General features: G+C 49.7%; 1 protein-coding gene across 2 annotated transcripts; it reads left to right on the top strand.

Moving 5' to 3' along the window:
• Positions 1 to 335: 335 nt before the first annotated feature.
• BICDL1 (BICD family like cargo adaptor 1) lies at positions 336 to 25,467 on the top strand (the record flags this gene model as incomplete). 2 transcript variants are annotated; one of them, XM_083373556.1, is made up of 10 exons in its annotated part: positions 336 to 794; positions 6,627 to 6,842; positions 11,827 to 11,943; positions 16,353 to 16,499; positions 17,591 to 17,770; positions 18,563 to 18,781; positions 19,167 to 19,310; positions 20,435 to 20,565; positions 22,411 to 22,531; positions 25,239 to 25,467. In XM_083373556.1, the coding sequence occupies 10 exons, from the start codon at positions 336 to 338 to the stop codon at positions 25,452 to 25,454; spliced, it is 1,950 nt and encodes a 649-aa protein (XP_083229682.1). In that variant the 3' UTR covers positions 25,455 to 25,467. The 2 variants fall into 2 exon arrangements, with proteins under 2 accessions (XP_083229682.1, XP_083229683.1); XM_083373557.1 differs by having other exon boundaries at positions 18,575 to 18,781.
• Between the last annotated feature and the right edge of the window lie 1,131 nt (positions 25,468 to 26,598).

Here is a 26,598-nt window from a genome sequence, read left to right on the forward strand (position 1 = left end):
ATGGGGCTCGGCGCGCGGGGCTGCCAAGCGGGGCCGCCGGCAGCAGCAGCAGCAGCAGATCCATCCCCGGCCCCCGCAGCAGCAGCAGCAACGGCCCGCTGCCCTCCAGCCCCGGCCGGGCTCCCGGCTCGCCTTGAGAGCGCCGGGCTGCGGAGGCGGCGGTCCCAGCGGGCGTAGGCGGCCCCTGCCCTTGCAGCGGCGGCGGCGGCGGCGGCGGAGGACCAGGAGCCGGGAGGACAGGCGAGCGGCCCGAGGGCGGCCCGCTGCGGGCTCCCTCCTCCTCCTCCTCGGCCGCCGCTGCCGCTGCCGCGCCTGGAGTGGCCCGGGGCCCGGCCATGTCCGCCTTCTGCTTGGCGGGGCCCCTTTCAGCACCTTCCGAGCTGGACAGCGCCCGCCGCATGGAGAGCCCGGCAAGCGCCGCGCCGGCCCAGCCGCTCCCGACGGCCGGCCAAGAGACGGGCGGGCCGGCTGCGCACCTCGCCGGGCCGGCGGTTCTTCTTCCTCCGGCGGCGGCGGCGGCGGCTTCTTCTCCGCCGGCCGTGGGCGGCGAGCTGGAGCTGGCGCTGGAGGAGGAGCTGGCCCTGCTGGCCTCGGCCGGGGAAGGGCCCGGCCAGGCCGAGCCGCAGGGCTCGGCGGCGGCGTCGCCAGCCGAGCCGGAGCTGGTGTCGTTGATGAGGCAGAAGGAGAAAGACTTGGTGCTGGCCGCCCGGCTGGGCAAAGCCTTGCTGGAGCGCAACCAGGACCTGAGCCGCCAGTACGAGCGCATGTACAAGGAGCTGACCGAGAAGCTGGAGGTGAGGCTTGGCAGGCCCAGGCGGTGGTGACTCAGGACTCGGCGGCTGGGGAGGATGGGACGGCCTTCCCCTCTGGAGGAGCCCTGGGGTGCTCCCTCTGACCATGTGCAGAGAGCGTCTCTCCAAGGTTGAGGGCAACCCTGTTGAGGGCGACCCTGTTGAGGGCGACCCTGTTTTAAAAATTATACCCTGTAAACCGCCCTGAGTCCTTCGGGAAAGGGCGGTGTATAAATTCAATCAAATCAAATTAAATTAAATTAAATCCCCGCGCACACCCGTTTGGCCTTCCGCTCCTCTAGAGCAGCCCTTTCCCGCGGGCTTGGGACTGCAGCTCCCGGCATTTGTAGCCACGTTTCACATGGAGCGGGTGGGAGGGGGGGTCATGGGACATGATGTCCAGAGCCCCAGGCTGGGGAAAGTGTCGGAGGATTGACACACCTCGGAAAGCTTGATTTAGGGGTGGAAAGAGGCTGGGCCTGGAGAGGGTGGGATTCCGCTTCCTCTAAGCAGAGCTTTAGAAACAAGCCGGGAGGTTTAGAGGCCGGCAAACCAGGATTGATTGAATGTCACGTGCAGGAAAGCCAGAGGAAGAAGGAAATACGTTTGGTGCTCCAGTTCTTCTCAGGTGTGCGGAGAGCACAATTCCTCAAGGCCCAAGCTGGTTGGGAATTATGGGAGTTGCAATTGTTTCATCTGGGGTGGGGTGGGAAATGCCAGACTATTTAAAGGGACGGCGGTTACATTAAACAGGCCCACATCTCCCCCTTATGCCTGTATTTACCCGACTGTTACTCAGGGGTAAACTGAATCCAATTTCCTGGATTTGCAGAGGGTACCAAACGAGGCTAAAGCAAGATTGGGTGATTTCTGTGAACCAGGCCTTTTTGGTAAACCAATTTCAGCCTTGGGTGAACTTGAATGTTGAACTGTTGAGCTTGTGTGACCTGTTGGATTCGGTAAAGTAGAAACAGGACTTTTCCCATCGATTGTGGATCAATACTGGTTTCTCCTCCTGGGCATTGAGCATTTGGGGCTTGGCTGGATTTTCTTCTTGGCCTGTTTAGGATATTGGATCCCAGGTCAAAGTCTGATACTTTGGGGACCTGGGACTCCCCTCCTCCCCATTGAAGTCCTCAGTCTATGTGATATGAACCAGGGGGGTCTTCAAACTTGGCCCTTTGATGACTTGTGGACTTCAACTCCCAGAATTCCTCAGCCAGGCACTCTGGCTTAGGAATTCTGGGAGTTGAAGTCCACAAGTCATAAAAGGGCCAAGTTTGAAGACCCCTGATGTAGACTGTCAATGCTGACCAGCAACAGCTATTGCATGTTTCAGGCTGAAACGTCAACAACCCTGTTCAAATACGCTAAAAATTCAAATTTCAACCCTTCTGGAAATAATACAGAAGCAATACAGATTTCACTGATTACCAGTTGCCTGAAAAATATTTTATTGTTAAGACTTATAAAGCTGCCCAACTCAAACAGTGCAGCTCTAGGTGGAAAGCCGAGCAATTAAAACTGGACTTACATGGATTAAGCAAGCGATTCTATTCATAGAATCCACAGCTTATACGAAGCTTCGGTATGTTGTGTAGTGAGTTAATGTTATGTGTGAACCCAGCCCTAATGACATCTAAACCATGATGGATGGCTTATCGTTGTGACTTAGGCCAGTTTGGGTTGTTGAGATCTGAGTTGAACAAACTTACTACGAGGTGAGCCCAGTGAAGTTTTCATAGTTAAGTAGTACTGTTGTCCATTGGGTACTGGGGGTTTGACCAAAGCCATTCTGTAACAAATTTACGGTCTTTGATACTATACTATTTAGATCTGTTCCTATCTGAGCCTAACAAACCAGAGCTTACTACAAGATGAACCCGGCAAAGCTTTCGTAGTTTCATGGCTTTCGTAGTTTGGTAGGACTCTTCTTTCGCCTACTATCCTTGGTGCTAAGCAAGTACCAACTAGACATCCAATGAAAAATTGTATTGACTTATTACATTTTTATGCCCCTCCATCTCCCCTGCAAGATGACTTTGGCCAGCATGCAAGTTATAAAACAGGTAAAAATAATTAAAACACGAACAAATTAAAACCATATCAGTTAAAAATCTATACCGAAACCAAGAGAGCTACGAGATGGACAGGATGGGGATGAGGTCTTTGTACTCCCTCAGCAACCCCCCCCCCTGTGCTGTGCCACCACCTCAGGGCCCCAGGCCAAATAAAAAAGTTTTGGAGCACCAGAGGTTTGGGAGCACTGACGTTGAGAGGAATCTAGGTATCTTATTGGATCACGGCTTAAGGATGAGCCAGCCGTGTGCTGCAGCTGCCAAAAAAGCCAACGCAGTCCTAGGCTGCATCAACAGAGGGATAGTTTCAAGACCACAAGAAGGGCTGATACCACTTTACAAGGCCTTGGGAAGGCCACACTTGGAATTCTGCATCCAGTTTTCGTCACCATGATACAAAACGGATGCCGACACCCTAGGGCAGAGAAGAGCAGTAAAAACAATGAGAAATCTGGAAGTTAAACCATAATGCTGCACGATTGAGGGAACTGAGTATGTGTCTAGTCTAGTGAAGAGAAGGAGGGGTGATATGATAACAACTGCCTTGCTTAATTATAGAAATTTGACAAATAGAGTTGCCCACAACTGCCCATAGCCTTCACCGCATACCTACACTGCGAAGGGGTTGATGGTAAGTAAGCGAAGGTTGCAGAAGACTGCAAATGGGCTGACACAAACAGCTCCCAAATCACGACGACATGTTCAGCGGCGTTACTTGTCCTCCATGCTTATTGATCGATCGGACTTCAAAGCTTTGTTCCAAGCTTTGCTGTTTGAGGGCCCTCAAGCCAGAACATTAAATTTCACAGATGCCTGAATGCAACCGCTATGCAAGCATCTATGAATGACGGACACATATATACCCTCAAGGGTAGTGCCGGGGAAGTCTACCTGATCCTTAAGAAGAGAATAACAAGAAGAGACCTTGAAGGTCTTCTAGTCCAAACCCACCCACCCCTGCTCAAGCAGGAGATTTTATACCATTCTGGACAAAGGTTCAAGGTGTTAGTGATGACTTACAAAGCCCTTCATGGCATGGGTCCGGATTACCTACGGCAACACCTGCGGCCGGCGTCAACTTCCCTCAGTCCAGTGCGCTCCCACAGAGAGGGCCTCCTCAGGGTGCCTCCGATCAAAGAATGCCGATTGGTGGCCCCCAGGGGGAGGGCGTTCTCTGTGGGCGCGCCAGACCTATGGAACCGCTTACCGGTCGAGCTCCGGATGGCCCCCGACCCTTGCTCCTTCCGGCGCAATCTCAAAACCTTCTTTTTTGAACAAGCTGGCCTGGTCTGACGGGATGGGGTTGGGTTTTTTTATAATTAGTTTTAATTTTTAATATGTATCAATTACTACGGGCATAGTTGTTTAATCACTTTTTAATTTTTGTATCCTGTTTTTTTTATTATGTATTGCCCTGTTCACCGCCCTGAGTCCTTCGGGAGAAGGGCGGTATACAAATTAAATTATTAAATTATTATTAAATTAAAATGGCTGGGTCCATCCTTTCAAACTTCCAGTGTTGGGCCAACCACAACTTCTGGAGAAAACCCGTCCCACTGGTTAATTGTTCTCACTCTCAGGAAATTTCTCCTTAGTTCTAGAGCGGTTGTCTCCTTGACTGGTTTCCATCCATGCACATCGTAACAATGGTGTTCATGTAGCCTATTCCAGTCATGTTTACTCTTGTGCAATGATGAATCCGAACCAGAGAATTTCAGGGATCCTTGGAGGCTATCTAATCCAACCCTTTCTTAGGGAAGAAATGCCAAACGCAGCGTTCTTCAAAGATGAACCTCCAGCTTTCCTATCCCTCTACACCGGGCGGGCCTCTTTCTGCCATCGATTGCCAAGCTTCTCTTCAAATTCAGTACTTTCCTCCTATCTTGTTTTCTATCAGCCTAGCCTGTTTGTTCTGTTGCAAAAGCTCAAAATGTCCTTTATTCCCTAGGCTTCCATCTGTCGATCTGAAGCTGGGTTCCTCTGCTTCCCCACCACCACACACACACACACACACACACACACACACACCACATTCTACCCGATTTATATAAAATGGGCTTAATTCTTGCCTGCCTGGAACCCAGTGTTGCTGCACTGAAGGCTCCATTCAAACCTCCAGCGTTGAGAAAATAACATTTTGGCATTCAAAAGCAACCAAGCGTTGTTGTTTTTTTGTAAACAGCTTCTCCGCTGATCTCTTTGAAAAGGCAGCCCGCCGGGGGATTTTCTGCACTTTTTTATGCCCTGGAACAAGCCTTCCGAACAGATTTGCAATTCCGAAGCAAACAACCCAGCAACAGGCTGCAATGGAAAATTAAGTCTCTGTCCTTAATTTTATTTTATTTTTTAAAAGCCCATTTTTGAAAACAAGAGTTTCCAGTTTGTTTGCCCTTAAGGTTAAGAGAGGACTGTCACATTCAAAAAGTCTGTGTATATAGGTATGTATATATGCATGTATGGTGGAGCAGTGGGCTGATGCCTCCTTAAGTAACACCAGCTGCCTGCCATCAGTGCAGGTTCGAGTCCCACCAGGCTCAAGGTTGACTCAGCCTTCCATCCTTCCCAGGTATGTAAAATGAGGACCCAGATTGTTGGGGGCAATTAAGCTGACTTTGTAATAATGCTGCTTGGGGGGGGGGCGAAAGCCCTAACAAGCAGGCATATACACAGAATGAAGGCTACTGCTAAGCTTGTAAGCCGCCCTGAGTCTTCGGAGAAGGGCGGGATATAAATGGAATTAAAATAAAATAAATAAAATAAAATGTATCCCATCTTTATTGTTTTTATAAATAACTCATTCGGGGAACCGACCTAATTTATGTATTTTTATTAGATCTTTTTTTTTTCTATCTTGCCTTTATCATTTTTATACGCAACTCAAGGCAGCAAATATAGATAATATTCCTTCCTCCTCCTATTTTCTCCACCCACAACAGGGCTGAGAGAGAGAGGGAGGGATTGGGCCAAAGTCACCCAGCCAGTTTTTATGCCTTAAGGGAGGACTAGAATCCTCCTGGAGTCACACAAAATGCTACCCCCAAAGCAAACAAACCTGGTGTGCCAGTACTTCGTATGGAAAAGGAAGGAGATGCCCGAAGAACAGAAATAATGTTTCTGTCTTCTCAAATATGATCCTTCGTTCACCTGTGCTCCCTGCTAACAATTTAGTAAAATCTTGAAAAGCCCTAGCAGAAGAGGAATACTTAGGTGTGAAGACTAACAGAATGACAGAGTTGGAAGGGACCTTGGAGGTCTTCTAGTCCAACCATTATACTGTTCTGCACAAATGGCTGTCCGGCCTCTTCTTAAAAACCTGGTGTTGGAGCACCCACAACTTCTGGAGGCAGGTCGTTCCACTGGTTAATTGTTTCTCCTTAATTCCAGGTTGCTTCTCTCCTTGATTGGTTTCCATCCGTTGCTCCTTTCTGGCCACAATCGTTAAGCAAATGGCTGCGGTCGCTAACTTAGTCACACGGTTGTTAAGTGAATCTGGCTTTCCCATTGGCTTGGGTCGCAAAAGGGGATCAACATGACCCCAGGACGCTGCAACCGTCGTACGTACGAGTCAGCTGCCAAGGGTCTGAATTTTGATCAGGCAACCCTGGGGATGCTGCAACGGTCTTCAGGGTAAAAACGGTCACAAGTTGCTTCTTTCTGTGCCGTCGTAACTTGAAACGGTCACTAAACGAACGGTTGTAAGTCCGGGACACACACTGCCACGCGGCTCACGCCTTCCTTTTCCCCTTTCCTGACGCAGCACCTGGAACAAGAGAAACACGAGCTGAGGCGACGCTTCGAGAACAAGGAGGGCGAGTGGGAAGGCCGCGTCTCGGAGCTGGAGAGCGACGTCAAGCAGCTGCAGGATGAGCTGGAGAAGCAACAGGTCCACCTCCGGGAAGCCGATCGGGAGAAGACGCGGGCGGTCCAGGAACTATCTGAGCAGAACCAAAGACTCTTGGATCAGCTCAGCAAGGTGAGGGAGGGCCTCCGGCCGCGGGGAGGGGAAAGGAGGGCCCCTGCCGATGTGGCGGGCTTGCTTGCAGGTGCTGAGGAACAGCCTGAGGCCTTGTGACGGGGAGGAGTTTGTACGCTAGTCCTCAACCGACGACCACAATGGCCGTATCCATGTATTAGCCAGGCCCAATGTCAGGGACAAGCCACTGGAACAACCCAGAGAATGGGTCTAATAGGTGTCTTTATTGCTGATCACCTGTATTACAAGAATCTCTCCAGGTCAGGGCTCTTCCAACTTGGCCCTTTGATGACTGGTGGACTTCAACTCCCAGAATTCCTCAGCCAGGCACGCGTGCCTGGCTGAGGAATTCTGGGAGCTGAAGTCCACCAGTCATCAAAGGGCCAAGTTGGAAGACCCCCTGCTCCAGACTGTCTGCTTCCTCTTCGGAAACGGCAGATACAGGGAGACTTACCACCAGCGTTGAGTCCCAAATGTCGGTTGTTACAAATGGGGCAACAATTGCAAAGTGAGCCCTTTTGGCCACCGTTGTGAAGTGAACCACTGCGGTGGTACCACTCGTAACACGGTTGTTAAGTGGAATCTGGCTTGTCGAAAAATCCCTAAAGGGGACTCCGGGACATCCCCGCCATCCTAAACGTGAGTCAGTTGCCAAGCAGCTGAATTTTGATCCCGGGACCGTTGGGATAGCAGGCGACGGTTGCAAGGGCGAAAAACGGTCCTAAGTCAGCTTTTCCAGTCCTGTCGCAACTCCAAACGGTTGTCGGGGGGGTTGCGAGTTGTGGGCTGCCTGGAAAACCGGTCCTTGACTTACGACTATTTATTTAAGCAACCCTTCAAAAGCTACGCTGGAAAAACGGGACTTGTGTGATCAGTCCTTGCACTTATGACTGTCAAGTGCCCCCCCCTTGCCGGTCACATGACCATGATTTGGGCACGTGGGTCCCCCGCTTTGCGTGTTTCCCAGGTGGAGCAGTGGGCTAATGCCTCCTTAAGTAACACCAGCTGCCTGCAATCAGTGCAGGTTCGAGTCCCACCAGGCTCAAGGTTGACTCAGCCTTCCATCCTTCCCAGGTAGGTAAAATGAGGACCCAGATTGTTGGGGGCAATTAAGCTGACTTTGTAATAATGCCGCTTGGGGTGTGTGTGTGAAAGCCCTAACAAGCAGGCATATACATAGAATGAAGGCTACTGCTAAGCTTGTAAGCCGCCCTGAGTCTTCGGAGAAGGGCGGGATATAAATGGAATTAAAATAAAATAAATAAATAAATAAATCAAAGTCAATGAGGAAGTTGCAGAGAAGGTTGCAAATCTCGCTCACACAATATCTCAATTAGCGTCCGCAGTTCTTTGCTTAACAGCCATTGAGGGAGGGGGAGGAAAGATGCGGTCACCCAGTGCCTCCCTTCATATCTGCCCTGATTAACGACGGATTTCCTGCTCCCTATTGTGGTTGTAAGGCAAGGACCATTTGCAGTTGAGAAAAAAGCCCTGGGCATTTGCTCGCTGTTTTGTTATACATACAGCTGTCTCCTGCGACTCTTCCTCACCTGTCCTACGATAAAAAAATAAATAAATCTCCTTATCTGGAGTCGCTGGGTATTTCCGGGGCCAGCTTTATTGCTTCCAAGCCAGCTTGCCTGAGAGGAACTCATCTCAAAATGTTTTCCACGGTACCGCCTCGGATTTTTACGCTTCTGTAGCCTTGGCTAGTCTCAGAAAACAGCCGGTGCCAGTTTGAACCTGCAGAAATAGCTCAAACGGCCCCGTAGCTCCAAAGCTAGCCTTGGAGGGAATGGAGCACTGTACTGAAGCCAGCTCTTAAAAGCTACTCCATTTTGGGTTGTTTTTTTTTCTCAGTTCCACGCACGTAGTCCTGGACTTACGAGTTCCACTTAAAATTGGATGAAACTGGATGTTTTTACAAAGAAAGGTTGTGGTGGTGGGGGCACGACGGTTTCTCACCAGAAACCTCAACATTACTTACAGTAGCTTCCCTAATCTCCTGCCAGGTTAGCCATGTGCTAGCAGCCCCGATGCTGAGTGATAATCCTGCAGCTGACTAGCACCACATATTGTCTGTGCAGCTTCTTGGTTTAATCTGAGGTCCAGATGGACCGGCCAGCTTGTTCCTCTGCTAACAAGCTCGCATTTGAAGGGAGGATCAAACGAGGGAGATTAAATGGTAGCAAACAAAGGCACAAGTATCTTGAAGGACAGGAGAGCTGGTAGAACTTCCAAAGCGGTTGGCATCTCTTAAGCAAGGAGAACTCGCCGCAACCGTTTCTGGATTGTCCTAGTTGTGTTTGTCTGTATCAGGTTTAAGATGGGTGGGCTTCCCCTTGCTGTGCTGGCTGGGGAATTCTGGGAGTTGAAGGCCACCCATCTTAAAGTCCCCAAGGTTGAGACACACTGGTCAATGGAATGAGGTCTATTGTTCAGGCTCGGCAGTTGCTTTACGTGTAGCTGCCCCCAGCCTGGGGCCTGTATTGGGGATTCTAGGAGTTTTAAGAGCTGTGGTGGCACAGTGGTTAGAATGCAGAATTACAGGCCAATTCTGCCCACTGCCAGCAGTTCGATCCTGAACAGGCTCAAGGTGGATTCAGCCTTCCATCCTTCCGAGGTGGGTAAAATGAGGAGCCAGATTGTTTGGAGGCAATAATGCTGACTCTGTAAACTGTAAAGCACTGTGAAGCGGTATATAAGTCTAAGTGCTATTGCTATCCCAACACTTATAGGGGACTCTGATAGGGAAAGCTGGTTTAGATGATCCTCACTCACCCAGCGGTGACTACCAGGGTGCAGTTCTTGACTGCTGAGAGTGGCCCAGCTCTTCGCTTTCTTCTGGATCTCCAGATCCTTCAGCAAACATACCTTGGTTCCTGATGGAGCAAGCTGGGATGACCCTAATAGAGAATTCTCAACCAATTCTGGTTCTGTTCACATGAACACTGAGGAGCATCACCACTTACTGGTCTTGGTAGTAACACAAGTTCTATGCGCGCTCGAAACTCCGTATTTTGGTGGTTTAGCACAGCAGACAGATGGAGGCGGTGCTGGGAATGACATGTTCCCAGTTTTCTTGCTGTGTGTTCTTGCCTTGAACTTCGAATTGTGTCTCTCCAGCTGTTTTCCTTGGCTTGCCTTTGTCTTACGGACTCGCCTTTTGTCTTGGGAACTTGCCTTGGCCTAGTGCAGAGGTCCCCAACCTTTCGGGCACCAGGGATCACCGGTTCCGTGGAGAGAGGTCTTTCCATGGACCGAAGAGCGCCTGGTTTTGTGTGATGCCTGCATCCCAAGGATGGGGTTTTGCTTGTTTGTGTGGACTGGTTGCTGGCATGCCGCAGCCCAGTACTGATCCAGGGACCCCTGGCTTAGTGGACCAGACTTGCCTTTGCCTTGAGGACTAGCATTGGCTTCATTTGAGTAGCCTATATGGAACTCATTGGGGTTAAGCTGCTCCTGGCACAGGGAACTGCTGGGCAATACAATTAAGGCTTGGAAGCTTCAATAAAGACTCCTTACACCCTTGGAGTGTGTGTCTGTGTGTGTGTGTGTGTGTTGGGGGTGCGCTTGAGTGAGTGGGATAGGCCCTGTATTTACGACAGTTATAGCTTCCCAGGGATGTGTGGTCCCCATTTGCGACTTTCCCAGCTCTCTTCTGACCAACGAAATCAACGGAGGAAGCCAGATCCACTATAAACAATTGCATTCTTCACGTTAACATCCGCAGCCATCCACTTAAAACCACCACGGTCCGAAACGGGTATTAAATCAGGGGCGGCTCCCTTAAGAAGCAGCTTGATTAGTAATTCCGAGCCCGGATTCATGGCGATAAATCAAGGCGGGCACGTCTGCTTCCCTTCCCTCTGCCTCCCCTCCCTTCCCCCAAGGCCGGCTGCATGACTTGCATCCTGCCTCCCGCATTCGGCACATCGGAACGGCTCAGATCGTGCTGGGCTTGATCTTCACCGGGGATGATCAATCTTCAAACGACGTCAAGACCGGCCGCTGCTCAAAGGCCCTCGTCACCAGTCGCTAGGCAACGGTACATCATTGTCTCCTGGGCAGCTGCTGTTGCCATGGTAACCCGGTGGTGGTTCCTGGTTTTGAGGGGGTTTTTTGGGGGGGCTTCCCCCCTCCCTTTTCCACTGGGCCATTACCGTGAGCCTGGTGATAATGAGGGAGACACCGCAGTGACGTCTGAAACGACTGGGAGTTATCTAGAAAGTCTCTGCCTCTCTCTTGCTTTCTATCCTGGGCGTCCTTCCCGATAATAATAATACGCAGCTGGGCGCATGGGCAGAACGTGGACCATCAAATGGTTTTCAAAAGTCACAGACGAGGGACCCCCCCCCATTCTCTGAGATCCAAAGCCCACAGAGAAATGACTCTGCAAAAATGCTAAGGGTGTCCCTGTCTCTTGGGTTAATAATATACCTGAACGCTATACAGAGTACGGATTTTTTCCAAGTTCGAAGACTAACAGAGTTGGAAGGGACCTTGGAGGTCTTCCAGTCCAACCCCCTGCTCAAGCAGGAGACCCTACACCAGGGGTCTTCAAACTTGGCCCTTTTATGACTTGCGGACTTCAACTCCCAGAATTCCTCAGCCTTCTTTCTTTTCCTTCCTTTCTTCTTTCTTCCTCCCTCCCTCCCTCCCCTCCATCAACTACCTTCCTTCCTTCCTCCCTCCGAACCTCCCTCCTTCTCTTTCTCTTTCTTTCTTTCTTTCTTTCTTTCTTTCTCTTTCTTTCTTTCTTTCTTTCTTTCTTTCTTTCTTTCTTTCTTTCTTTCTTTCTTTCTTTCTTTCTTTCTTTCGACACACTGCCTGGATTTCCTATTGAATTCTCATCCAAATATTAACTACATCCAACCCAATTTAGTTTTTCAACATCCGCCAAGGTTGGTTAGTGCTATTAGCAAACTGCAGGCCTGGCTCCATTAAAGGTGAATTGAAATTATGGCATCTTCTCATATTGCAGGCGTCAGAAGCGGAGCGAAAGCTCTCCACACAGGTTCATGTCCTCCAAGAGGACTTCAGGGAGAAGAGGTCATCCACCAACCAGCACATAGTACGACTTGAGAGCCTTCAAGCAGAGGTGAGTCCTTCAGGGTTGGGCAGTCTTGGGCAATTGTACTCTATAGCGATGGTCTCTCAATGGAAGGGAACTTCATTTCCCAGAATTCCAAGCCAGTCCTCCACAGTTCGGAGGCCTCCAGGTTAGAGAAGCTTTTTCTGAAGTTGCCTTTGAAAAGGGTCTAGGACAGGGGTAGGCAACCTTGGCTCTTTTATGACTCATGGACTTCAACTCCCAGAATTCCTGAGCCAGCCATGCTGAGGAGAAAGGGTGCTGGCTCAGGAATTCTGGGAGTTCAAGTCCATGAGTCATAAAAGAGCCCAGGTTGCCTGCCCCTGGTCTAGGACAACTCGCTACGGCCAATTCGTCGTGGCCACCTCGCCAGAGCGATCCTGCCACGTCTAATTCACCACGGCCATCTTGCTGCGGCCATCTCACCACAGCGAATTGGTGTTTTGGAACTGTCACCACAGACAATTCCACACGGGATAATTCAACACGACAAATGTTATCTGCCACTGTTTCTTTGACATTCTTTTTTAACCCAAAAAAAGGAAATAAAAGTTGAAGAATCAGTGGTGGATAACGCTGGACGTCCTGTCACTTACAGTTTATTCCTTACACAGGGTTAAATATGAATTTGATTCACTGGTTTTTTCCCCCCATCCCATTTCTGCCTTCAAAAAAGTTTTGAATGAAAAGCATGCGTTGAAATCCTCAAAACCATTGCGGATATAATGTGTTGGAAGAATTCCCCAGGTGCTTAAAACCGAGAGAACTTGAACTAGGGCAGCGAACCTGGGAAATATCTCAGAGTGCCTATATAATGTTTGAGTTGTCCATCAGAGGTCTTTCCAGAGAAGAGGAAGACAAGATAGTTGAGATGTTTCCCTTCCTTCACGTCGATGGAGATTCTCAAGTCATCCAGGTCATAATTGTCCCGAAGGAGCTTTTTCACAAGGCAAGGGGACTTTCTTGTTTTTCTTTGAAAACGTTTCGCTTCTCATCCCAGAAGCTTCTTCAGATCCGACTGGATGGTGGGAAACGGAGTGAAAATCCTCCCATTCTCCACAATTCAGGTGGAACTGAAGAAGCTTCTGGGATGAGGAGCAAAACGTCATCAAAGAAAAACAGGAAAAAAAGCATCTTTCGGTTCCCTGCCTTAGGTTTACCAATTGCTTGCTCCCCACCCCCCACCCCCATTTCCTTAACCCTAATTGTCCCATTTTTAACCTTCCTTCCTCCTTCCCCATCTTCCTCGTATTGGAGCAGCAAATCTTGGAAGTAAGTATGAATATTTTCACAAGGCTTGAATTGCATGTCATCACATCCCACGTTTGCATGCGTTATTTCCATCCTCTTCTGCGGCTGTCTGATTTCTCGGCTTCTTCGTCTCTCACTGGTCTGCAAATGGGGTGCTGGGAGAATCATTCACGTGCAACGTACATGAAACACGCCTGCCGTCTCTAAAGCACACCGTCTTTTATCGCGCTCGCTCACAAAACCTCTTTGCCAGCTAGGATCAAGCCCATGGGATCCATGACATTCGCCATCCTGCATGGTCAGCGGGATGCTTTGAGGAAATTCCCATCAGGCTTTGCTCTCGTGAAAATCCTTTGGAAGTTTTCAAAGTCTCTGGAGTTTCAGAATTTTAGGATGGGGAAACGTATCCATGTGGAATTAGCTGGGGCGGGGGGGTGGAAATCTGAGACTCTTCTTAGAAATCTCTACAGGCAGTCCTCAAGTTATGACCTTAAAGGAGCCCGGCCATTAGGGTCATAATGGTCGGGGACCGAGTTGGTTTGACGATTTTCTTGCAGCAGCCGTTAAGTGAATTTGGAGATCATAAGTGCGAACGTCACAGCTGTTAAACCAACACCGGTCATTAAGGAAACCGATTGTTCGCTACGGCGGAGCTTTGCCGAAAACCAGAAGAAAGTGGCCACACTCTTTGGACCGAAGGAAATGCTTTTTTTTTTTTCCCTTTAATTGAATCAGACTTGAGTCAATTGGTTTGGAAGTCCCCATTCAAATCTCACCGCCATATTTTATTTTTTTTAAAAAAACAGATTTTTGTCTCGTTTCAGCCCCCCAAGAGAGTTGCTAACTTCCCCCCTGGGCTTCTGCGTAATTAGTATTGAGAGATGTGTCTCACTTCACCAAATCTCAGGAAGATTTTCACGTGGGAAATCTTTCTTAAATTCCCGAGGTGCGAGGAGAGAAATGCAACACGGAAGACGGTGGGCCTCTCGCTGAAGCTGGGAAAGTGAAGAAGCCCACACTAAAATGGGGACACTTTCAAGCGTGACCTTTATTTCCAAGTGGGCTCTGAATTTCAGGCACAGATAGCAAGGCAGTTAGTTAAGTGAGTTCTGCCCCATTTTGCCACCTTCCTGGCCGCGGTTCTTAAACGGACCGTGGCAGTGGTGAAGTTAGTAACACGGTTGTTTAAGCGAACCTGGCTTCCCGGTGGACGTTGCACGTCAGAAGGTAGTAAAAGGGGATCACGTGGTCCTGGGACCCTGCAAGCGTCGTAAACGCGAACCCGTTGCCAAGCGTCTGAATGTTGGTCGCGGGGCCGTGGGGATGCTGCAACGGTCATAAGGGTGGAGAACGGCGATCAGTCGCTTTTTCCCAGTGCTGTTGTAACTTCAAAGAGTCCCTAAACAAATGGTTATAAATCAGGGACTACCTGCGTTAGGTACCCTATTCGAAGCTGCTGGCCCAGGAGCCAAAGTCACCTTCTTTTGATGAATAGAATTCAAATTTTTAATGCCATGTCAGGTTCTTGAGTAAGTTCCATCTCGCAGTTGTTAAGCTGTCTTATTTTTCCCCAGCTTTTCTTTTCTTGTATCTCTCTCTCCTCTCTCTCTCTCTCTCTCTCTCTCTCTCTCTCTCTCTCTCTCTCTCTCTCTCTCTCTCCCTTCGTTTGGGGGACTTTTGACGCCTTATCTCATGCCTGACCTGGGAACAAATGTACACCTAAATGTACATTTAGACGTATCTTAGACGTTAGGGAAGCAGGAAGCGGGGTAAGTTTGGGCGACCCCCCTTTCTCCAACTTCCAGGGACATTCCTGCTTACGTTTCTTGCTGGAAACGGCGGTGTCTTATCATGGCAGAGAGAGAAGGGGAAAATTCTGCTTACCAGCTGGGCCAAAAATGTTGCCTACGCTGCACAATATTGCAACAGCGGTTAAGCAACTTCCATGATTGGAATTTCTCTAATCTGGCTCCTACCCTAACAAAGACGCACGTGGGTGGGTGAGCACACCCAGGTAGACAGAAGTGTGTGGATGTGTGTGTACATGTTTACATGTACATTCATACGTATATACACACAAACGCACTTTCACATTTACCCGTACACATTACACGTTCACACACACCTATGTATATTTGTGTGTATTATATAGGTGCATGCACACCCAAGAAAGCACACATGCATATTCCCACATACAGATTTATATACAAAGACACACACACAAAAAACTTCTGTAATGCAAGACAATTCTATGCCTAATAGCTCGAGAAAACGTCTCTTGTAACTCTCAGAATCTCCCTGAGCAGGAGGGTTGGACTAGAAGACCTCCAAGGCCCATTCCATTCCTAATTCTAATTCTAATTCTAATTCTAATTCTAATTCTAATTCTAATTCTAATTCTAATTCTAATTCTATTCTATTCTTCATTCCACTATTCTATTCTATTCTATTCTATTCTATTCTATTCTATTCTATTCTATTCTATTCTATTCTATTCTATTCTATTCTATTCTATTCTATTCTATTCTACCCTACCCTACTCTATTCCCCCCTCCCCCACAAATCCACTTTGTCAGGGCCAGCCTGGTCTTCTCAGCAATGTGAAGCCACAAATGATGTTGTCTCAGAGGTTTTCCCCCCCCCCACACACACACTCACACCTTGTGCAGGCTGAACACAACCACAAAGGACCTTTCCCAGAGGGAGGGAGGGAGGGAACAGTTGGCCTTGTATTTGGGACCGATGGCGGGAGAGGAACCAGGCAGGTGGGGGGAGGGGGAAAGAGCCCGGTGACCTTTCGTGGAACCCAAGTTCATCTTTTAATCCCTCGGGAATTCCAGAGAACAGAGTGAGCGCCCGGCCTCTTTCCCTCCCTCTCCTTTGCTTGGCAACGCACATTCCAGCTCGCAAATTTAAATTCCTCCCACTCCGCAAGCCAGTTCCATAAAGGGGGGGGGGTCAGCCTGGGGAGAGAGACCAGTCCTTCTTCCGTTCTCTTCCCACATTCCTCTCTCCGTCAGTTCCAGGCTGTGTCCACAGGTGTGGCTTCTTTCTGCCAGGTTCGTTCTCTTCTAGCCTCTCCAGAGCCCAGGCATCCCTCTCTTCTCCAGAGCGGAGGGGGGGGGCTTGCTCGGTCTTGACCTTGGGACCCCCTGCTTTTTTTTCAGATTAAGATGCTGAAGGATCGGAAGCAGGACCTGGAGCGCCGTCTCAGCGCCATGATGGAGGAGAACAACCTGCTCCAGGGGACGGTGGAGGAACTTCAAGATCGTGTCTTAATTTTGGAACGGCAAAGCCATGAAAAAGACATGCAGGTAGGAATGGAAGCAGGGGACCCAGAAAGGAGGAGGAGGAGGAGGAGGAGGAGGAGGAGGAGGCCTTGATGGTCTCTGAGCTGGCTTGTTTTCTTGCAGACATTTCATGACCCAACTAGGTAGCATCATCAGTGCGAAGAGGAGGAGGAGGAGGAGGAGGAGGACTGAGCAGTCCTTGGTGGTCTCTGAGCTGGCTTGTTTTCTTGCAAATGTTTCATGACCCAACTAGGTAGCATCATCAGTGGGAGAAGGAGGAGGAGGAGGAGGAGGAGGAGGAGGAGGAGGAGGAGGAGGAGGAGACCAAAGAGGGTTTTGCCTTGGGAGTCTCAATAATTTTGGAGGTCCATCTCAGCCCTACGATGAGACACAAGAAAAAGGGAGGGAGTAGATTTGGGACACATGCAGAGTACTTCATGTGTGTTTTTTCCTCTGGTAACACTAAATAAACCACAGTAAAGTAAAGTAAAATTGTGGGTGCTCCATCACTGGAGGCTTTCAAGAAGAGACTGGACAGCTACTTGTCTGAAATGGTAATAGGATCTCCTGCTCGAGCAGGGGGTTGGACTAGAAGACCTCCAAGGTCCCTTCCAACTCTTATTCTGTTCTGTTCTGAAGTATCTCCCCTCTTCCAATCCATGAAAACCCACTTGAGATTTCTGGATCATTGCAAGTAATGCAAGCCGATCCTTCTACCTCCTGGATCTAAGGTCTTACGGATTTTCCTAGTTGGTTGGCGGTGTTTACTTCAACCCAAGACCACAGAAGTATCGTCTCCCTCTAAAATCAGGAGGGTCCACTCCAAGACCCCAAATTTGTTGTCAAACTAATTTTCCACGTGATATAGTAGGTCGAAGTGTGTATACTGAAATTCCCTAGGAGTAATCTTTGGGATTGAATTTAATTCATGCAGTATGACTTATTCAACATAAGTTAAATTAAGCAAGACTGCACTGAGGTCCTGGCCCTTTTCCTGAAAAGTTCACTGGAGGAGGCCTTCAACAGCTATTCTAGGCCAAGCTGGGTTGCGTTTCAATCACTGGCGGATGGACCTTGGTTAATTCTCTCTCTGGGCTAACTTTTCACCCTGTCAGTTGCACCAAAGCCAGATGGAGCTTCAAGAGGTGAGACTGTCGTATCGGCAGCTGCAGGTCAAGATGGAGGAGCTGAATGAGGAACGAAGCCTCCAAGATTTCAACTCCACCAGGATGTCTTTGCTGTCGGAGATTGAACAGAGCATGGAAGCAGAGGAGCTGGAACAAGAGCGAGAACAGGTAGGATGCTGTGGGCTCCAGAAAACGTTGGAAGTTGCGCAACCGTTGGTGAATGGCTTGGGCTTCTAGGTGGTTCCTTCAGCTGAATGTTCTTAAGCTGGTCAGATTCCAACAGGAGGAGGAGGAGGAGGAGGAGGAGGAGGAGGAGGAGGAGGAGGAGGAGGAGAAGGGGAGAAGGAGAAGGAGAAGGAGAAGAGGAGGAGGAGGAGGAGGAGGAGAAGGAGGAGAAGGGGAGAAGGAGAAGGAGAAGGAGAAGGAGAAGGAGAAGAGGAGGAGGAGGAGGAGGAAGAGGCGGAGGAGGAAGATGAAGAGGAGGAGAAGGAGGAGCCACTATGGTGCCATTGAAGCCCCACCCACATGGTCTGAGCTTTGATTGTACTAAATTGTACTAAAAAAGGAAGTGTCATTAAATGAACTCTTGTAAATCGAGGCCTACCTGTACATAATTATATCCTGGCTTTGAAATTTATCAGATGGGTATTGTAGTTTTCTGACCCCCTCCACTGTTCTTTCTTTCTTTCTTTCTTTCTTTCTTTCTTTCTTTCTTTCTTTCTTTCTTTCTTTCTTTCTTTCTTTCTGTTTCTTTCTGTTTCTTTCTTTCTTTCTTTCTTTCTCTTTCTTTCTTTCTTTTTCTTTCTTTCTTTCTTTCTTTCTTTCTTTCTTTCTTTCTTTCTTTCTTTCTTTCTTTCTCTCTCTCTCTCTCTCTTTCTTTCTTTCTTTCTTTCTTTCTTTCTTTCTTTCTTTCTTTCTTTCTTTCTTTCTTCTTTCTTCTTTCTTTTTCTGTTATCCCAGTTGAGGCTGCAGCTTTGGGAGGCCTATTGCCAAGTCCGCTACTTGTGCACCCACCTCCGGGGGAACGACAGTGCGGATTCTGCCGTCTCCACCGACTCTTCCATGGATGAGTCTTCCGAAACCTCATCAGCCAAAGACGTGCCGGCCGGCAGCCTGCGGGCTGCGCTCAGCGAACTGAAGAGGCTGATCCAAAGCGTGATTGACGGCACAGATTCCCCGGTTAGTGGGGTCTTGCGGGGGGTGGGTGGGGGTGGGTGGGTGGTACAGAAGAAGCAAAGCCAGTTCTAAGATTCCCCCCCCCCACTCCACCAATCTAGTTGAAGCACTTTATTTCGGGAAAACACCCTGCCCCTTTCGAAAGTTCTCCGCTTCTGACTTAGGGGTTTGCGAGTGGTTTTCTCAGGCTGCCCACCGGCCCACGTAAAATTCCTTTTCTCCCTCCCAGCTCCCCACGCATTCCAATCGTAGCCATTCCCCACCCCCACCCCTTCGCTCCCTTTGCTTCTTTCTCAAGTTGTGCCTCTTGAGTCAACCTCGACAAAACCTCTACTACCCACCCACCCACCCCCGGGGTAAAAAGACTTCTATATTCCTTTTTTTCCAGGGGTCTCGGCGAAGTGACGACGACGCTTTGGAAGAACAGATCAAGCAAACGAGCGAGGATTCGAGAGCCCTGAGGGAATTAATGGAAGGCGAGCGGGGGAAACTGAGGCAGAGTCTAGAAGAGCTACAGCAGCTTCACAGCCAGGTAAAGCAAGGATGGGGCAAGGATTTGAATTTGAATTTGAATTTTATTGAATTTATATACCGCCCTTTCCCGTAGGACTCAGGGTGGTTTACAGGGTATATAAAACATCGATACAAAAATTAAGAATAATTAAAAAGATTAAATTAAATCCCTAAAAAAATATAAAACCCAAATTATACCCCAATTAAAACTCAGCCTGGGCCGGAAAGCTCAAAGAGCCAGGTCTTCAGGTCTCGGCGAAATGATCGAAGGTCAGGGGCAGTCCTAAGCTCCACGGATATTCCTCTGTTGCTCTTTTGAAGTTCTTCCTTCGTTCGTCTTCGAGAGAGAGAGAGAGCAGATAGGTAAATAGATACCTAAATGCAGAAATAAAAATCGCTCACCGCCATGAAACCCCAAATTATTAAAAAATAAAATAAAAAAAAGGATAACGAACCCAGCCACTAATAGGCAGCGTCAAGATTCTCCCCGATTTTACCTGGCGCAGGTGGTCCTGAATATAATCCGGAATTGAGCCCTGAAGGGCTTTATAAGTGATAAAGGGCACTTTGGATTTGTACCGGGAAACCCAACAGTTACGTTGCTGACTTGACTTCTACCTGTCAGTCAAACCAGCCACTCTGCACCAGTTGGGAAAAATCTGAACAGTCTTCAAGGGCCGCCCCAGGTAAACTGTGCGTCCGTCGAGCCACATCTGGATGAGTGGCTCGAACATCTGCCACCAAAGCCAGAAGAAGCGTCTAAGGCGCCAGCTAAAGATGGACAAAGGTCTCCATTTGTAGTTCAAGCAGGAGCCACCAGCTCCTTTAGGTGGGGCACAACCTCAACCAAACATCAACACAACACAACACAGCGAAGCGACCCAACCTCAGCCAAGGCCCAAACGGCAGCATCTAAGGAGCCAGATGCCTTTTTTTGAACAAACAGCTTCTCCATTCATGGAGATTTTTCTTTTTTTTTTCCTGGAGTTTTAAGCGTGGCGCAGATCGGCTGGTCTTTCTCGATTCGCCAACTCCTGCTAGGGACACCTCCAGATGGAACGGCTGTGTCCTTTTGCCTTGGTGCGAAAGCCACAACCGCAGCCTTGCCTTGAATTCCTCCCCCCCCCCATTTTGTCTTCTCAGGTGACTCTGCTGAGCGTAGAAATGACGTCGCTGAAAGAGGAAAGAGATCGGCTCCGGGGATCGGTAGACGATAAGGAGATGAGCGAGCAGCTCTTGAAGGCTATCAGAGACCGAGACGACGCAATCTCGAAGTAAGCTGATCAGTTTGCTGGGCGTTGGGAAGACGTTGAGGATGCCCAGCCTATCGAAGAGAAGCATTTGGGGGGGATATGATAGTTGTCTTCCAGTATCTGAGGGGTGGGGGCTCTCGCAAAGAAGAGGGGACCAGCCTATTTTCTGAAACACCTGAAGGCAGGGCAAGAAGCAACGGGTGGAAGCTTGTTAAAGAGAGAAGTAAAGAGAAATTTTCTGGAAGTTTTCAAAAATAGACTGGACAGCTATTTAATAATAATAATAATAATATAAAGTTGGAAGGGACCTTGGAGGTCATCTAGTCCAACCCCCTGCTCAGGCAGGAAACCCTAGACCATTTCAGACAGTTGGCCATCCAGTCTCTTCTTAAAAGCCTCCAGTGATGGAGCTCCTACAACTTCTGGAGGCAGGTTGTTCCACTGGTTAGTTGTTCTAACTGTCAGGAAGTTTCTCCTTAGTTCCAGGTTGCTTCTCTCCTTGACGAGTTTCCATCCGTTGCTTCTTGTCCTGCTTTCGGGTGCTTTGGAGAATAGCTTGACTCCCTCTTCTTTGGGGCAGCCCCTGAGATACTGGAAGGCTGCTATCATGTCCCCCCTCGTCCTTCTCTTCATTAAACTACACATACCCAATTCCAGCAACCGTTCCCTTGTTTGGAATGGTATAAAGTCTCCTGTCTTGAACAGGTGGATGGACTGGAGGTCACCTGTGGCCCTTTGGTTCTCTCTTCTCTGTCTCCCTCCCTCCCTCCCTCTCCCTTTCCCTCCTTCTCTCTCTCCCTCCCTCCCTCTCTCTTTCTCTCCTTCTCTCTCCCTTTCCCTCCCTCCCCTCCTCTCCCTTTCCCTCCTTCTTTCCCTCCCTCCCTTTCCCTCCTCTCCCTCCCTCTCTCTTTCCCTCCTTCGCTCTCCCTCCCTCTCCCTCTCCCTCCCTTTCCCTCCTTCTCTCTCCCTTTCCCTCCCTCCCCTCCTCTCCCTTTCCCTCCTTCTTTCCCTCCCTCCCTTTCCCTCCTCTCCCTCCCTCTCTTTCCCTCCTTCGCTCTCCCTCCCTCTCCCTCTCCCTCTCCCTCCCTTTCCCTCCTTCTCTCTTCCTTTCCCTCCCTCCCCTTCTCTCCCTTTCCCTCTCCCTCCCTCTCCCTCTCCCTCCCTCTCCCTTTCCCTTCTTCTTTCCCTCCCCCTTTCCCTCCTCTTCCTCCCCCTTTCCCTCCTTCTCTCCCTCCCTCCCTCTTTTATTCCTTTTCTCTTCCTCTGATAATGGACCCATAGCACAGGTCTGATTGTGATCAGCCAAAAGTGTCCAGTTGGCAGAAAGGAAGAAAAAAAGAAAGTCCCAATAGCTACTCGTTGCTGCCCCCTGTTGCCTGATCAGAGAACATTTGTTGGCTACTGAGTTCCACGCCAGAAAAACAGGAAGCTTCTGGTATTTTAGGCTGTGTGTAGGTTACTGACTCTTCTGTATCCATGGAAACTGGCTACTTAGCAAGTCCAATCTTTAATACTCATTCTGCGAAGGGAATTTTTTTAAATGAGTTTTTTTCCCCTTTTGCAATGCAAAGACATTTGCAATGGAGATTGTGTTCTGCCAGCCCCAGCTGCGTAGGCAGAGAGATATTATTATTATTTTTTTTAAAAAAAAAATCAGAGTTTCATGAATGACCACTGTTGCTTGGTAGAATAGCCATCTGGATCAGCTTTCCCAAGCCTGACACCCCAGAGATGGGTTGGGATTGCAGTTCTCATATTCCCCAGCCAGACACCTAAACCAGGCTGACTTGTGGGAAGAGACGAAAGGCTTACTGGAAACCAAAGGGCTCTTAATGGTTGCGTGACCGTTGGTTTTGCTTCTTTCAGGAAGAACGCCGTTGAGATGGAGCTGGCCAAATGCAGGATGGACATGATGTCGTTGAACAGCCAGCTGTTGGATGCCATTCAACAGAAGCTTGATCTTTCGCAGCAGCTGGAAGCCTGGCAGGTAGGAGGAAGAGGAAGCCAGGCCCAGGTCCACGTAACCCCTAGAGTTCTTCTTGTGGGGCAGTGCCACGTGGGCTTGATAACTAAAGGCCTCCCTTGCCAGGAGACCGGAAGTAGAGGGAACCAGGGCGAACGTCTCAAAAACGTCTTTTTCTCCACCCTTTTACCTCCCCGGGTTTCTTCTCTTCGATCCAATCAGACCGTAAGTCGGGGCAAGAAAAACGGTTTCAAATGCAAAGAGGCGAGGGAGGCCAGCCTTTCTCCTTTAACCTCCAAGCTTTTGTTAGATCCCACTGTAAGCTGGGTTTCACGAAACCTTTGAGACGCTTGGATGGAGGAGAGACAGTCGAACCCTCTTCCCCTTTGGTGGGGCTCAGCTTGGGACACTTGCGGGGGGGTGGGGGGTGGGGGTAAAAGCCCATAAAGAGGGCTTCTGAAGGAGGAAAAGCTGGTTTGGATCACGGCTTGACATCCCTGCAAAATGTCACCGGCCAACTGGCAAGAGATTCAGCTCCAGCAGGACCAGACAGGGTCCTCGTTTCTCCAAGGCTGAATGGCGCAGTACATTTATTTGTGGACGATACACATTCATTGACCCCCCTTATGGGAGGAGGAGGAGGAGGGGGAGGAGGAGGAGGAGGAGGAGGAGGAGGAGGAGGAGGACTCTGAGCTGACTTGTTTTCTTGAAGATGTTTCATGACCCAACTAGGAAACAGCGTCAGTGCTAGAAGGGGGAGTAGGGTTTGCAGGGAAGAAGAGGAGGAGGAGCAGGAGGAGGAAGAGGAGGGGGAGGAGGAAGAAGAAGATGATGAGGAGGAGGAGGAGGACTGTTGGGCGCTTGGTGCTCTCTGAGCTGGCTTGTTTTCTTGAAGATGTTTCATGACCCAACTAGGAAACAGCATCAGTGCTAGAAGGCAGTAGGGTTTGCAGGGAAGAAGAGGAGGAGGAGCAGGAGGAGGAAGAGGAGGGGGAGGAGGAAGAAGAGGAGAAGGAGGAGGAGAGTTGGGCTCTTCTTGAAGTCCTTCTTCCTAGGGGTGACGACCTGCAGAACTGACCTCCAAAGGATATCAGCCGCCCAGTTCCTCCTCTTCTAGCGTCCCTCCCTTCCAACCAGCAGATCCCAAGAGGCCATCTCCTCTCTTCCCTTACAAGGCTTGAAGTTGAGCCCTTGGGACTGGTGGCTGCTTTCTAGACTCTGAGGTGGCCCCTCAAACTCTGCTTGGCCTTGTGCAACCCCCCCTCCCCTTGATACACAAAGGGGGGGGCATCACAAGTGGGCGCTCCCGTCCCCGTCTCCCGCAACTCTCCTGGTTGAACTTCTCCTCCTCTTCTCCTGGAAAGTCATTTCTCTCTTTCTCTTCTCTTTCCAGTTTGCTTCTTCAGGCCTTTTCACTATTTGGCTTCTCTGGTTTCTGATCTAGTGGCCTTTATCACTTCCCGTAATGACAGCTTTAGTCGTACACCCCTCCTGCCTTTAAGGTGAGCGCCCCCTCCCCGCCGCTTCTTCCCTTTCCCGTGTCATACCTCCTGTCCCATCCCACCCGGCTATCGCTTCATCCTTTCGGGGCAGAATCTGGCAAGGTTTAGAACAGGGGTGGGCAACTAGGCGACTTGACGACTTGTGGACTTCAACGCCCAGAATTCATGCCGGCCCAGGAATTCTGGGAGTTGAAGCTCACAGGTCGTAAAGTCGCCTAGTTCCCCACCCCTGGATTAGACCGTAGACTATAGAATCATCGGCAGGAAGGACCTCAGAGGTCTTCTAGTTCAACAACCCTGCTCAAGGCAGGAGACCTGGAGACCTCCTGGTCAAATTGTTGTCTTTGGAAACTATTGGGGATGCTGAGATGTTGCTACAAGAGGCATCGGTTGGATTTCAGAGTGGGGGAGGTGGAAGAACCCTCCCCCTGCCCGCTTCAAAACCACCCCTTGTGTAGAAAATGGGTCATACATTGCACGGCAAGAAGCTGGCCATTGAGACGCCGAATTTCGGAAACACGGTGTCAAGATAGATACTGCCCGTGGGAAGGTAGGTAGCTAACCTCTGTTTTGGAAGGGAAGGAATGCAAATGTCCTATAAACTATGGGTGCCTCGTCCGTGTCGAAAGGCACGAATAACTTATCGTCCAGATATCTTTCGCACTTGGGTCCTCATCTGAAAAATGCGTCTTGGTCACTTGGCTGGCCTGTCTCTTGTTTAATAGAAGCGAAATATTTGTGGAGTCCTCGGTGTTCTCTGAGCTGGGTTGCTTGCTTGCAGACATTTCATTACCCAACTAAATAACATCATCCATGTTGCTGGACAGTGCGGGGTTTGTTCTGTCTATAAACAGTACTTGCCCTGCCAGCGTTTGTGGAGGTGGGTTTTTTTATCCTTGGTAGTTCTTTAATTACGGTGTTATTTTCTGCTTGATTGTTTGTCTGGGATCAATCTCCGCTTCTCTATGGGTGCTGGCTACTGGAGAAGAACGTGTTATGGTCTTTCTAGTTTCCTCCTTTGTTGTCTCTTTTGAATGATGTGTAAACATGGTTCACCTCAATGGGTCTGTGGATGGCTGATTTGTCCGAATGCTGAAGCTCTCCGAGAATTCTGCAGCGTTCTTGATAGGGCCACGGCCCAAGGGTTGTGGACCCCTGCTCTCTCTCTCTCGCTCCCCCTTCCATCGTCACTGTCTTCTCCTGAACCGTTATTCTCTTCCTGGCTGTAGGATGACATGCAGAGGCTCATCGACCAGCAGCTGATGGACAGACATCCTAAGGAATGGAGCCAGACAATGACGTGCAACTTCACCAGCAGCAGCAGCAGCGGCCACAGAGCCAAGCGTCGTGCCCAGCCTTCGCTTCTGCTGAGGCTCCAGCAGCAGGGCTCTGAGCCGGCTGGGGCCGAAGGAAACCGCCTGTTTTCTTTTTTCAAGAAAAATTAATTGGAAGGGAGCAGTCCCCGTTTCCCCCTATTCCTGTTGGGTGGGCGATGGAGTGTGTGTGTGTGTGTGTGTGTGTGTGTGTGTGTGTGTGTCAGGAAGGAAGCTGTGAGAAGCTGGTGGCAGATGGTTCCCCCAGCCCTGATCATCAGGCGACCTCCTGCCAAAATGCCGTTCGGCCTTTGCGTACATCACATGCCCAGACACACAGACACGCAAGCTGCGAGGTTTGATTCGCGTTTACAGACCCCCTTGTCCATCTCTTTGCGTTGACAGGGAAGGGTATCCTTGACCTCTTCACCGACCCCCATCAGCTTTGGTTAGACTCCAGTCTGGGTTTCCTTCGATAGGCAGTCCTCGACTTACATCCATTCGTTTAATGGCCGTTCGAAGTGACGACGGTACTGAATGCTTAGGACCGGCTTTCACGCTCACAACCGTGGCAGCATCGCCAGGGTCATGTGATCGAAATTCGGGCGCTCGGCAACTGGCACGTACTTATGACGGTTGCACTCTGCCCTGGGGGGGGTCACGTGATCGCCATTGGTAAGCTTCTAATCTGGCTCCCGACGTGCCGAGTCAACGGGGGAAGCCAGGTTCTCTTAACGACCGAACGATTCACTTAACAGCTGTGGCGGGAAAGGTCGTAAAGTGAGCTAAAACTCCCTCCACAACGATCTTGCGATGGAAATGTCGGTCTCAACTGTGGCCATAAATCGAGGACTGCCTGAATTGCACATAGGGCTAGGACAGGGGTAGGCAACCTGGGCTCTTTGATGACTCGTGGACTTCAACTCCCAGAATTCCTGAGCCAGCCGTGCTGAGGGGAAAAGGGAGAGGTTTCCATCCTGAGCCATGCCGGCTCAGGAATTCTGGGAGTTGAAGTCCACGAGTCATCAAAGAGCCCAGGTTGCCTACTCCCGGGCTAGGATCTTGAGGTTGCTGGTTTCTGGCAGAGAGCCAACTGTGAAAGAGACATTCAGTCTGTATGACCTGAAGAGGCCCCAGAGGAGTCAAAATTTAAGGCAGAGGGTAAAGCCCCATGTCTCTCTCTCTGTGTTTTGCTTCTGGTTACTTGACACGAAGAGCGTGGGGCTGGCTAGGCAGTGTGATGGCGACTTGCCTTCCTTCAGCAATGCTACACTTC

The sequence above is a fragment of the Vipera ursinii genome, assembly GCF_947247035.1.
Source record: "Vipera ursinii genome assembly, chromosome: 14".
NCBI lineage: Eukaryota > Metazoa > Chordata > Lepidosauria > Squamata > Viperidae > Vipera > Vipera ursinii.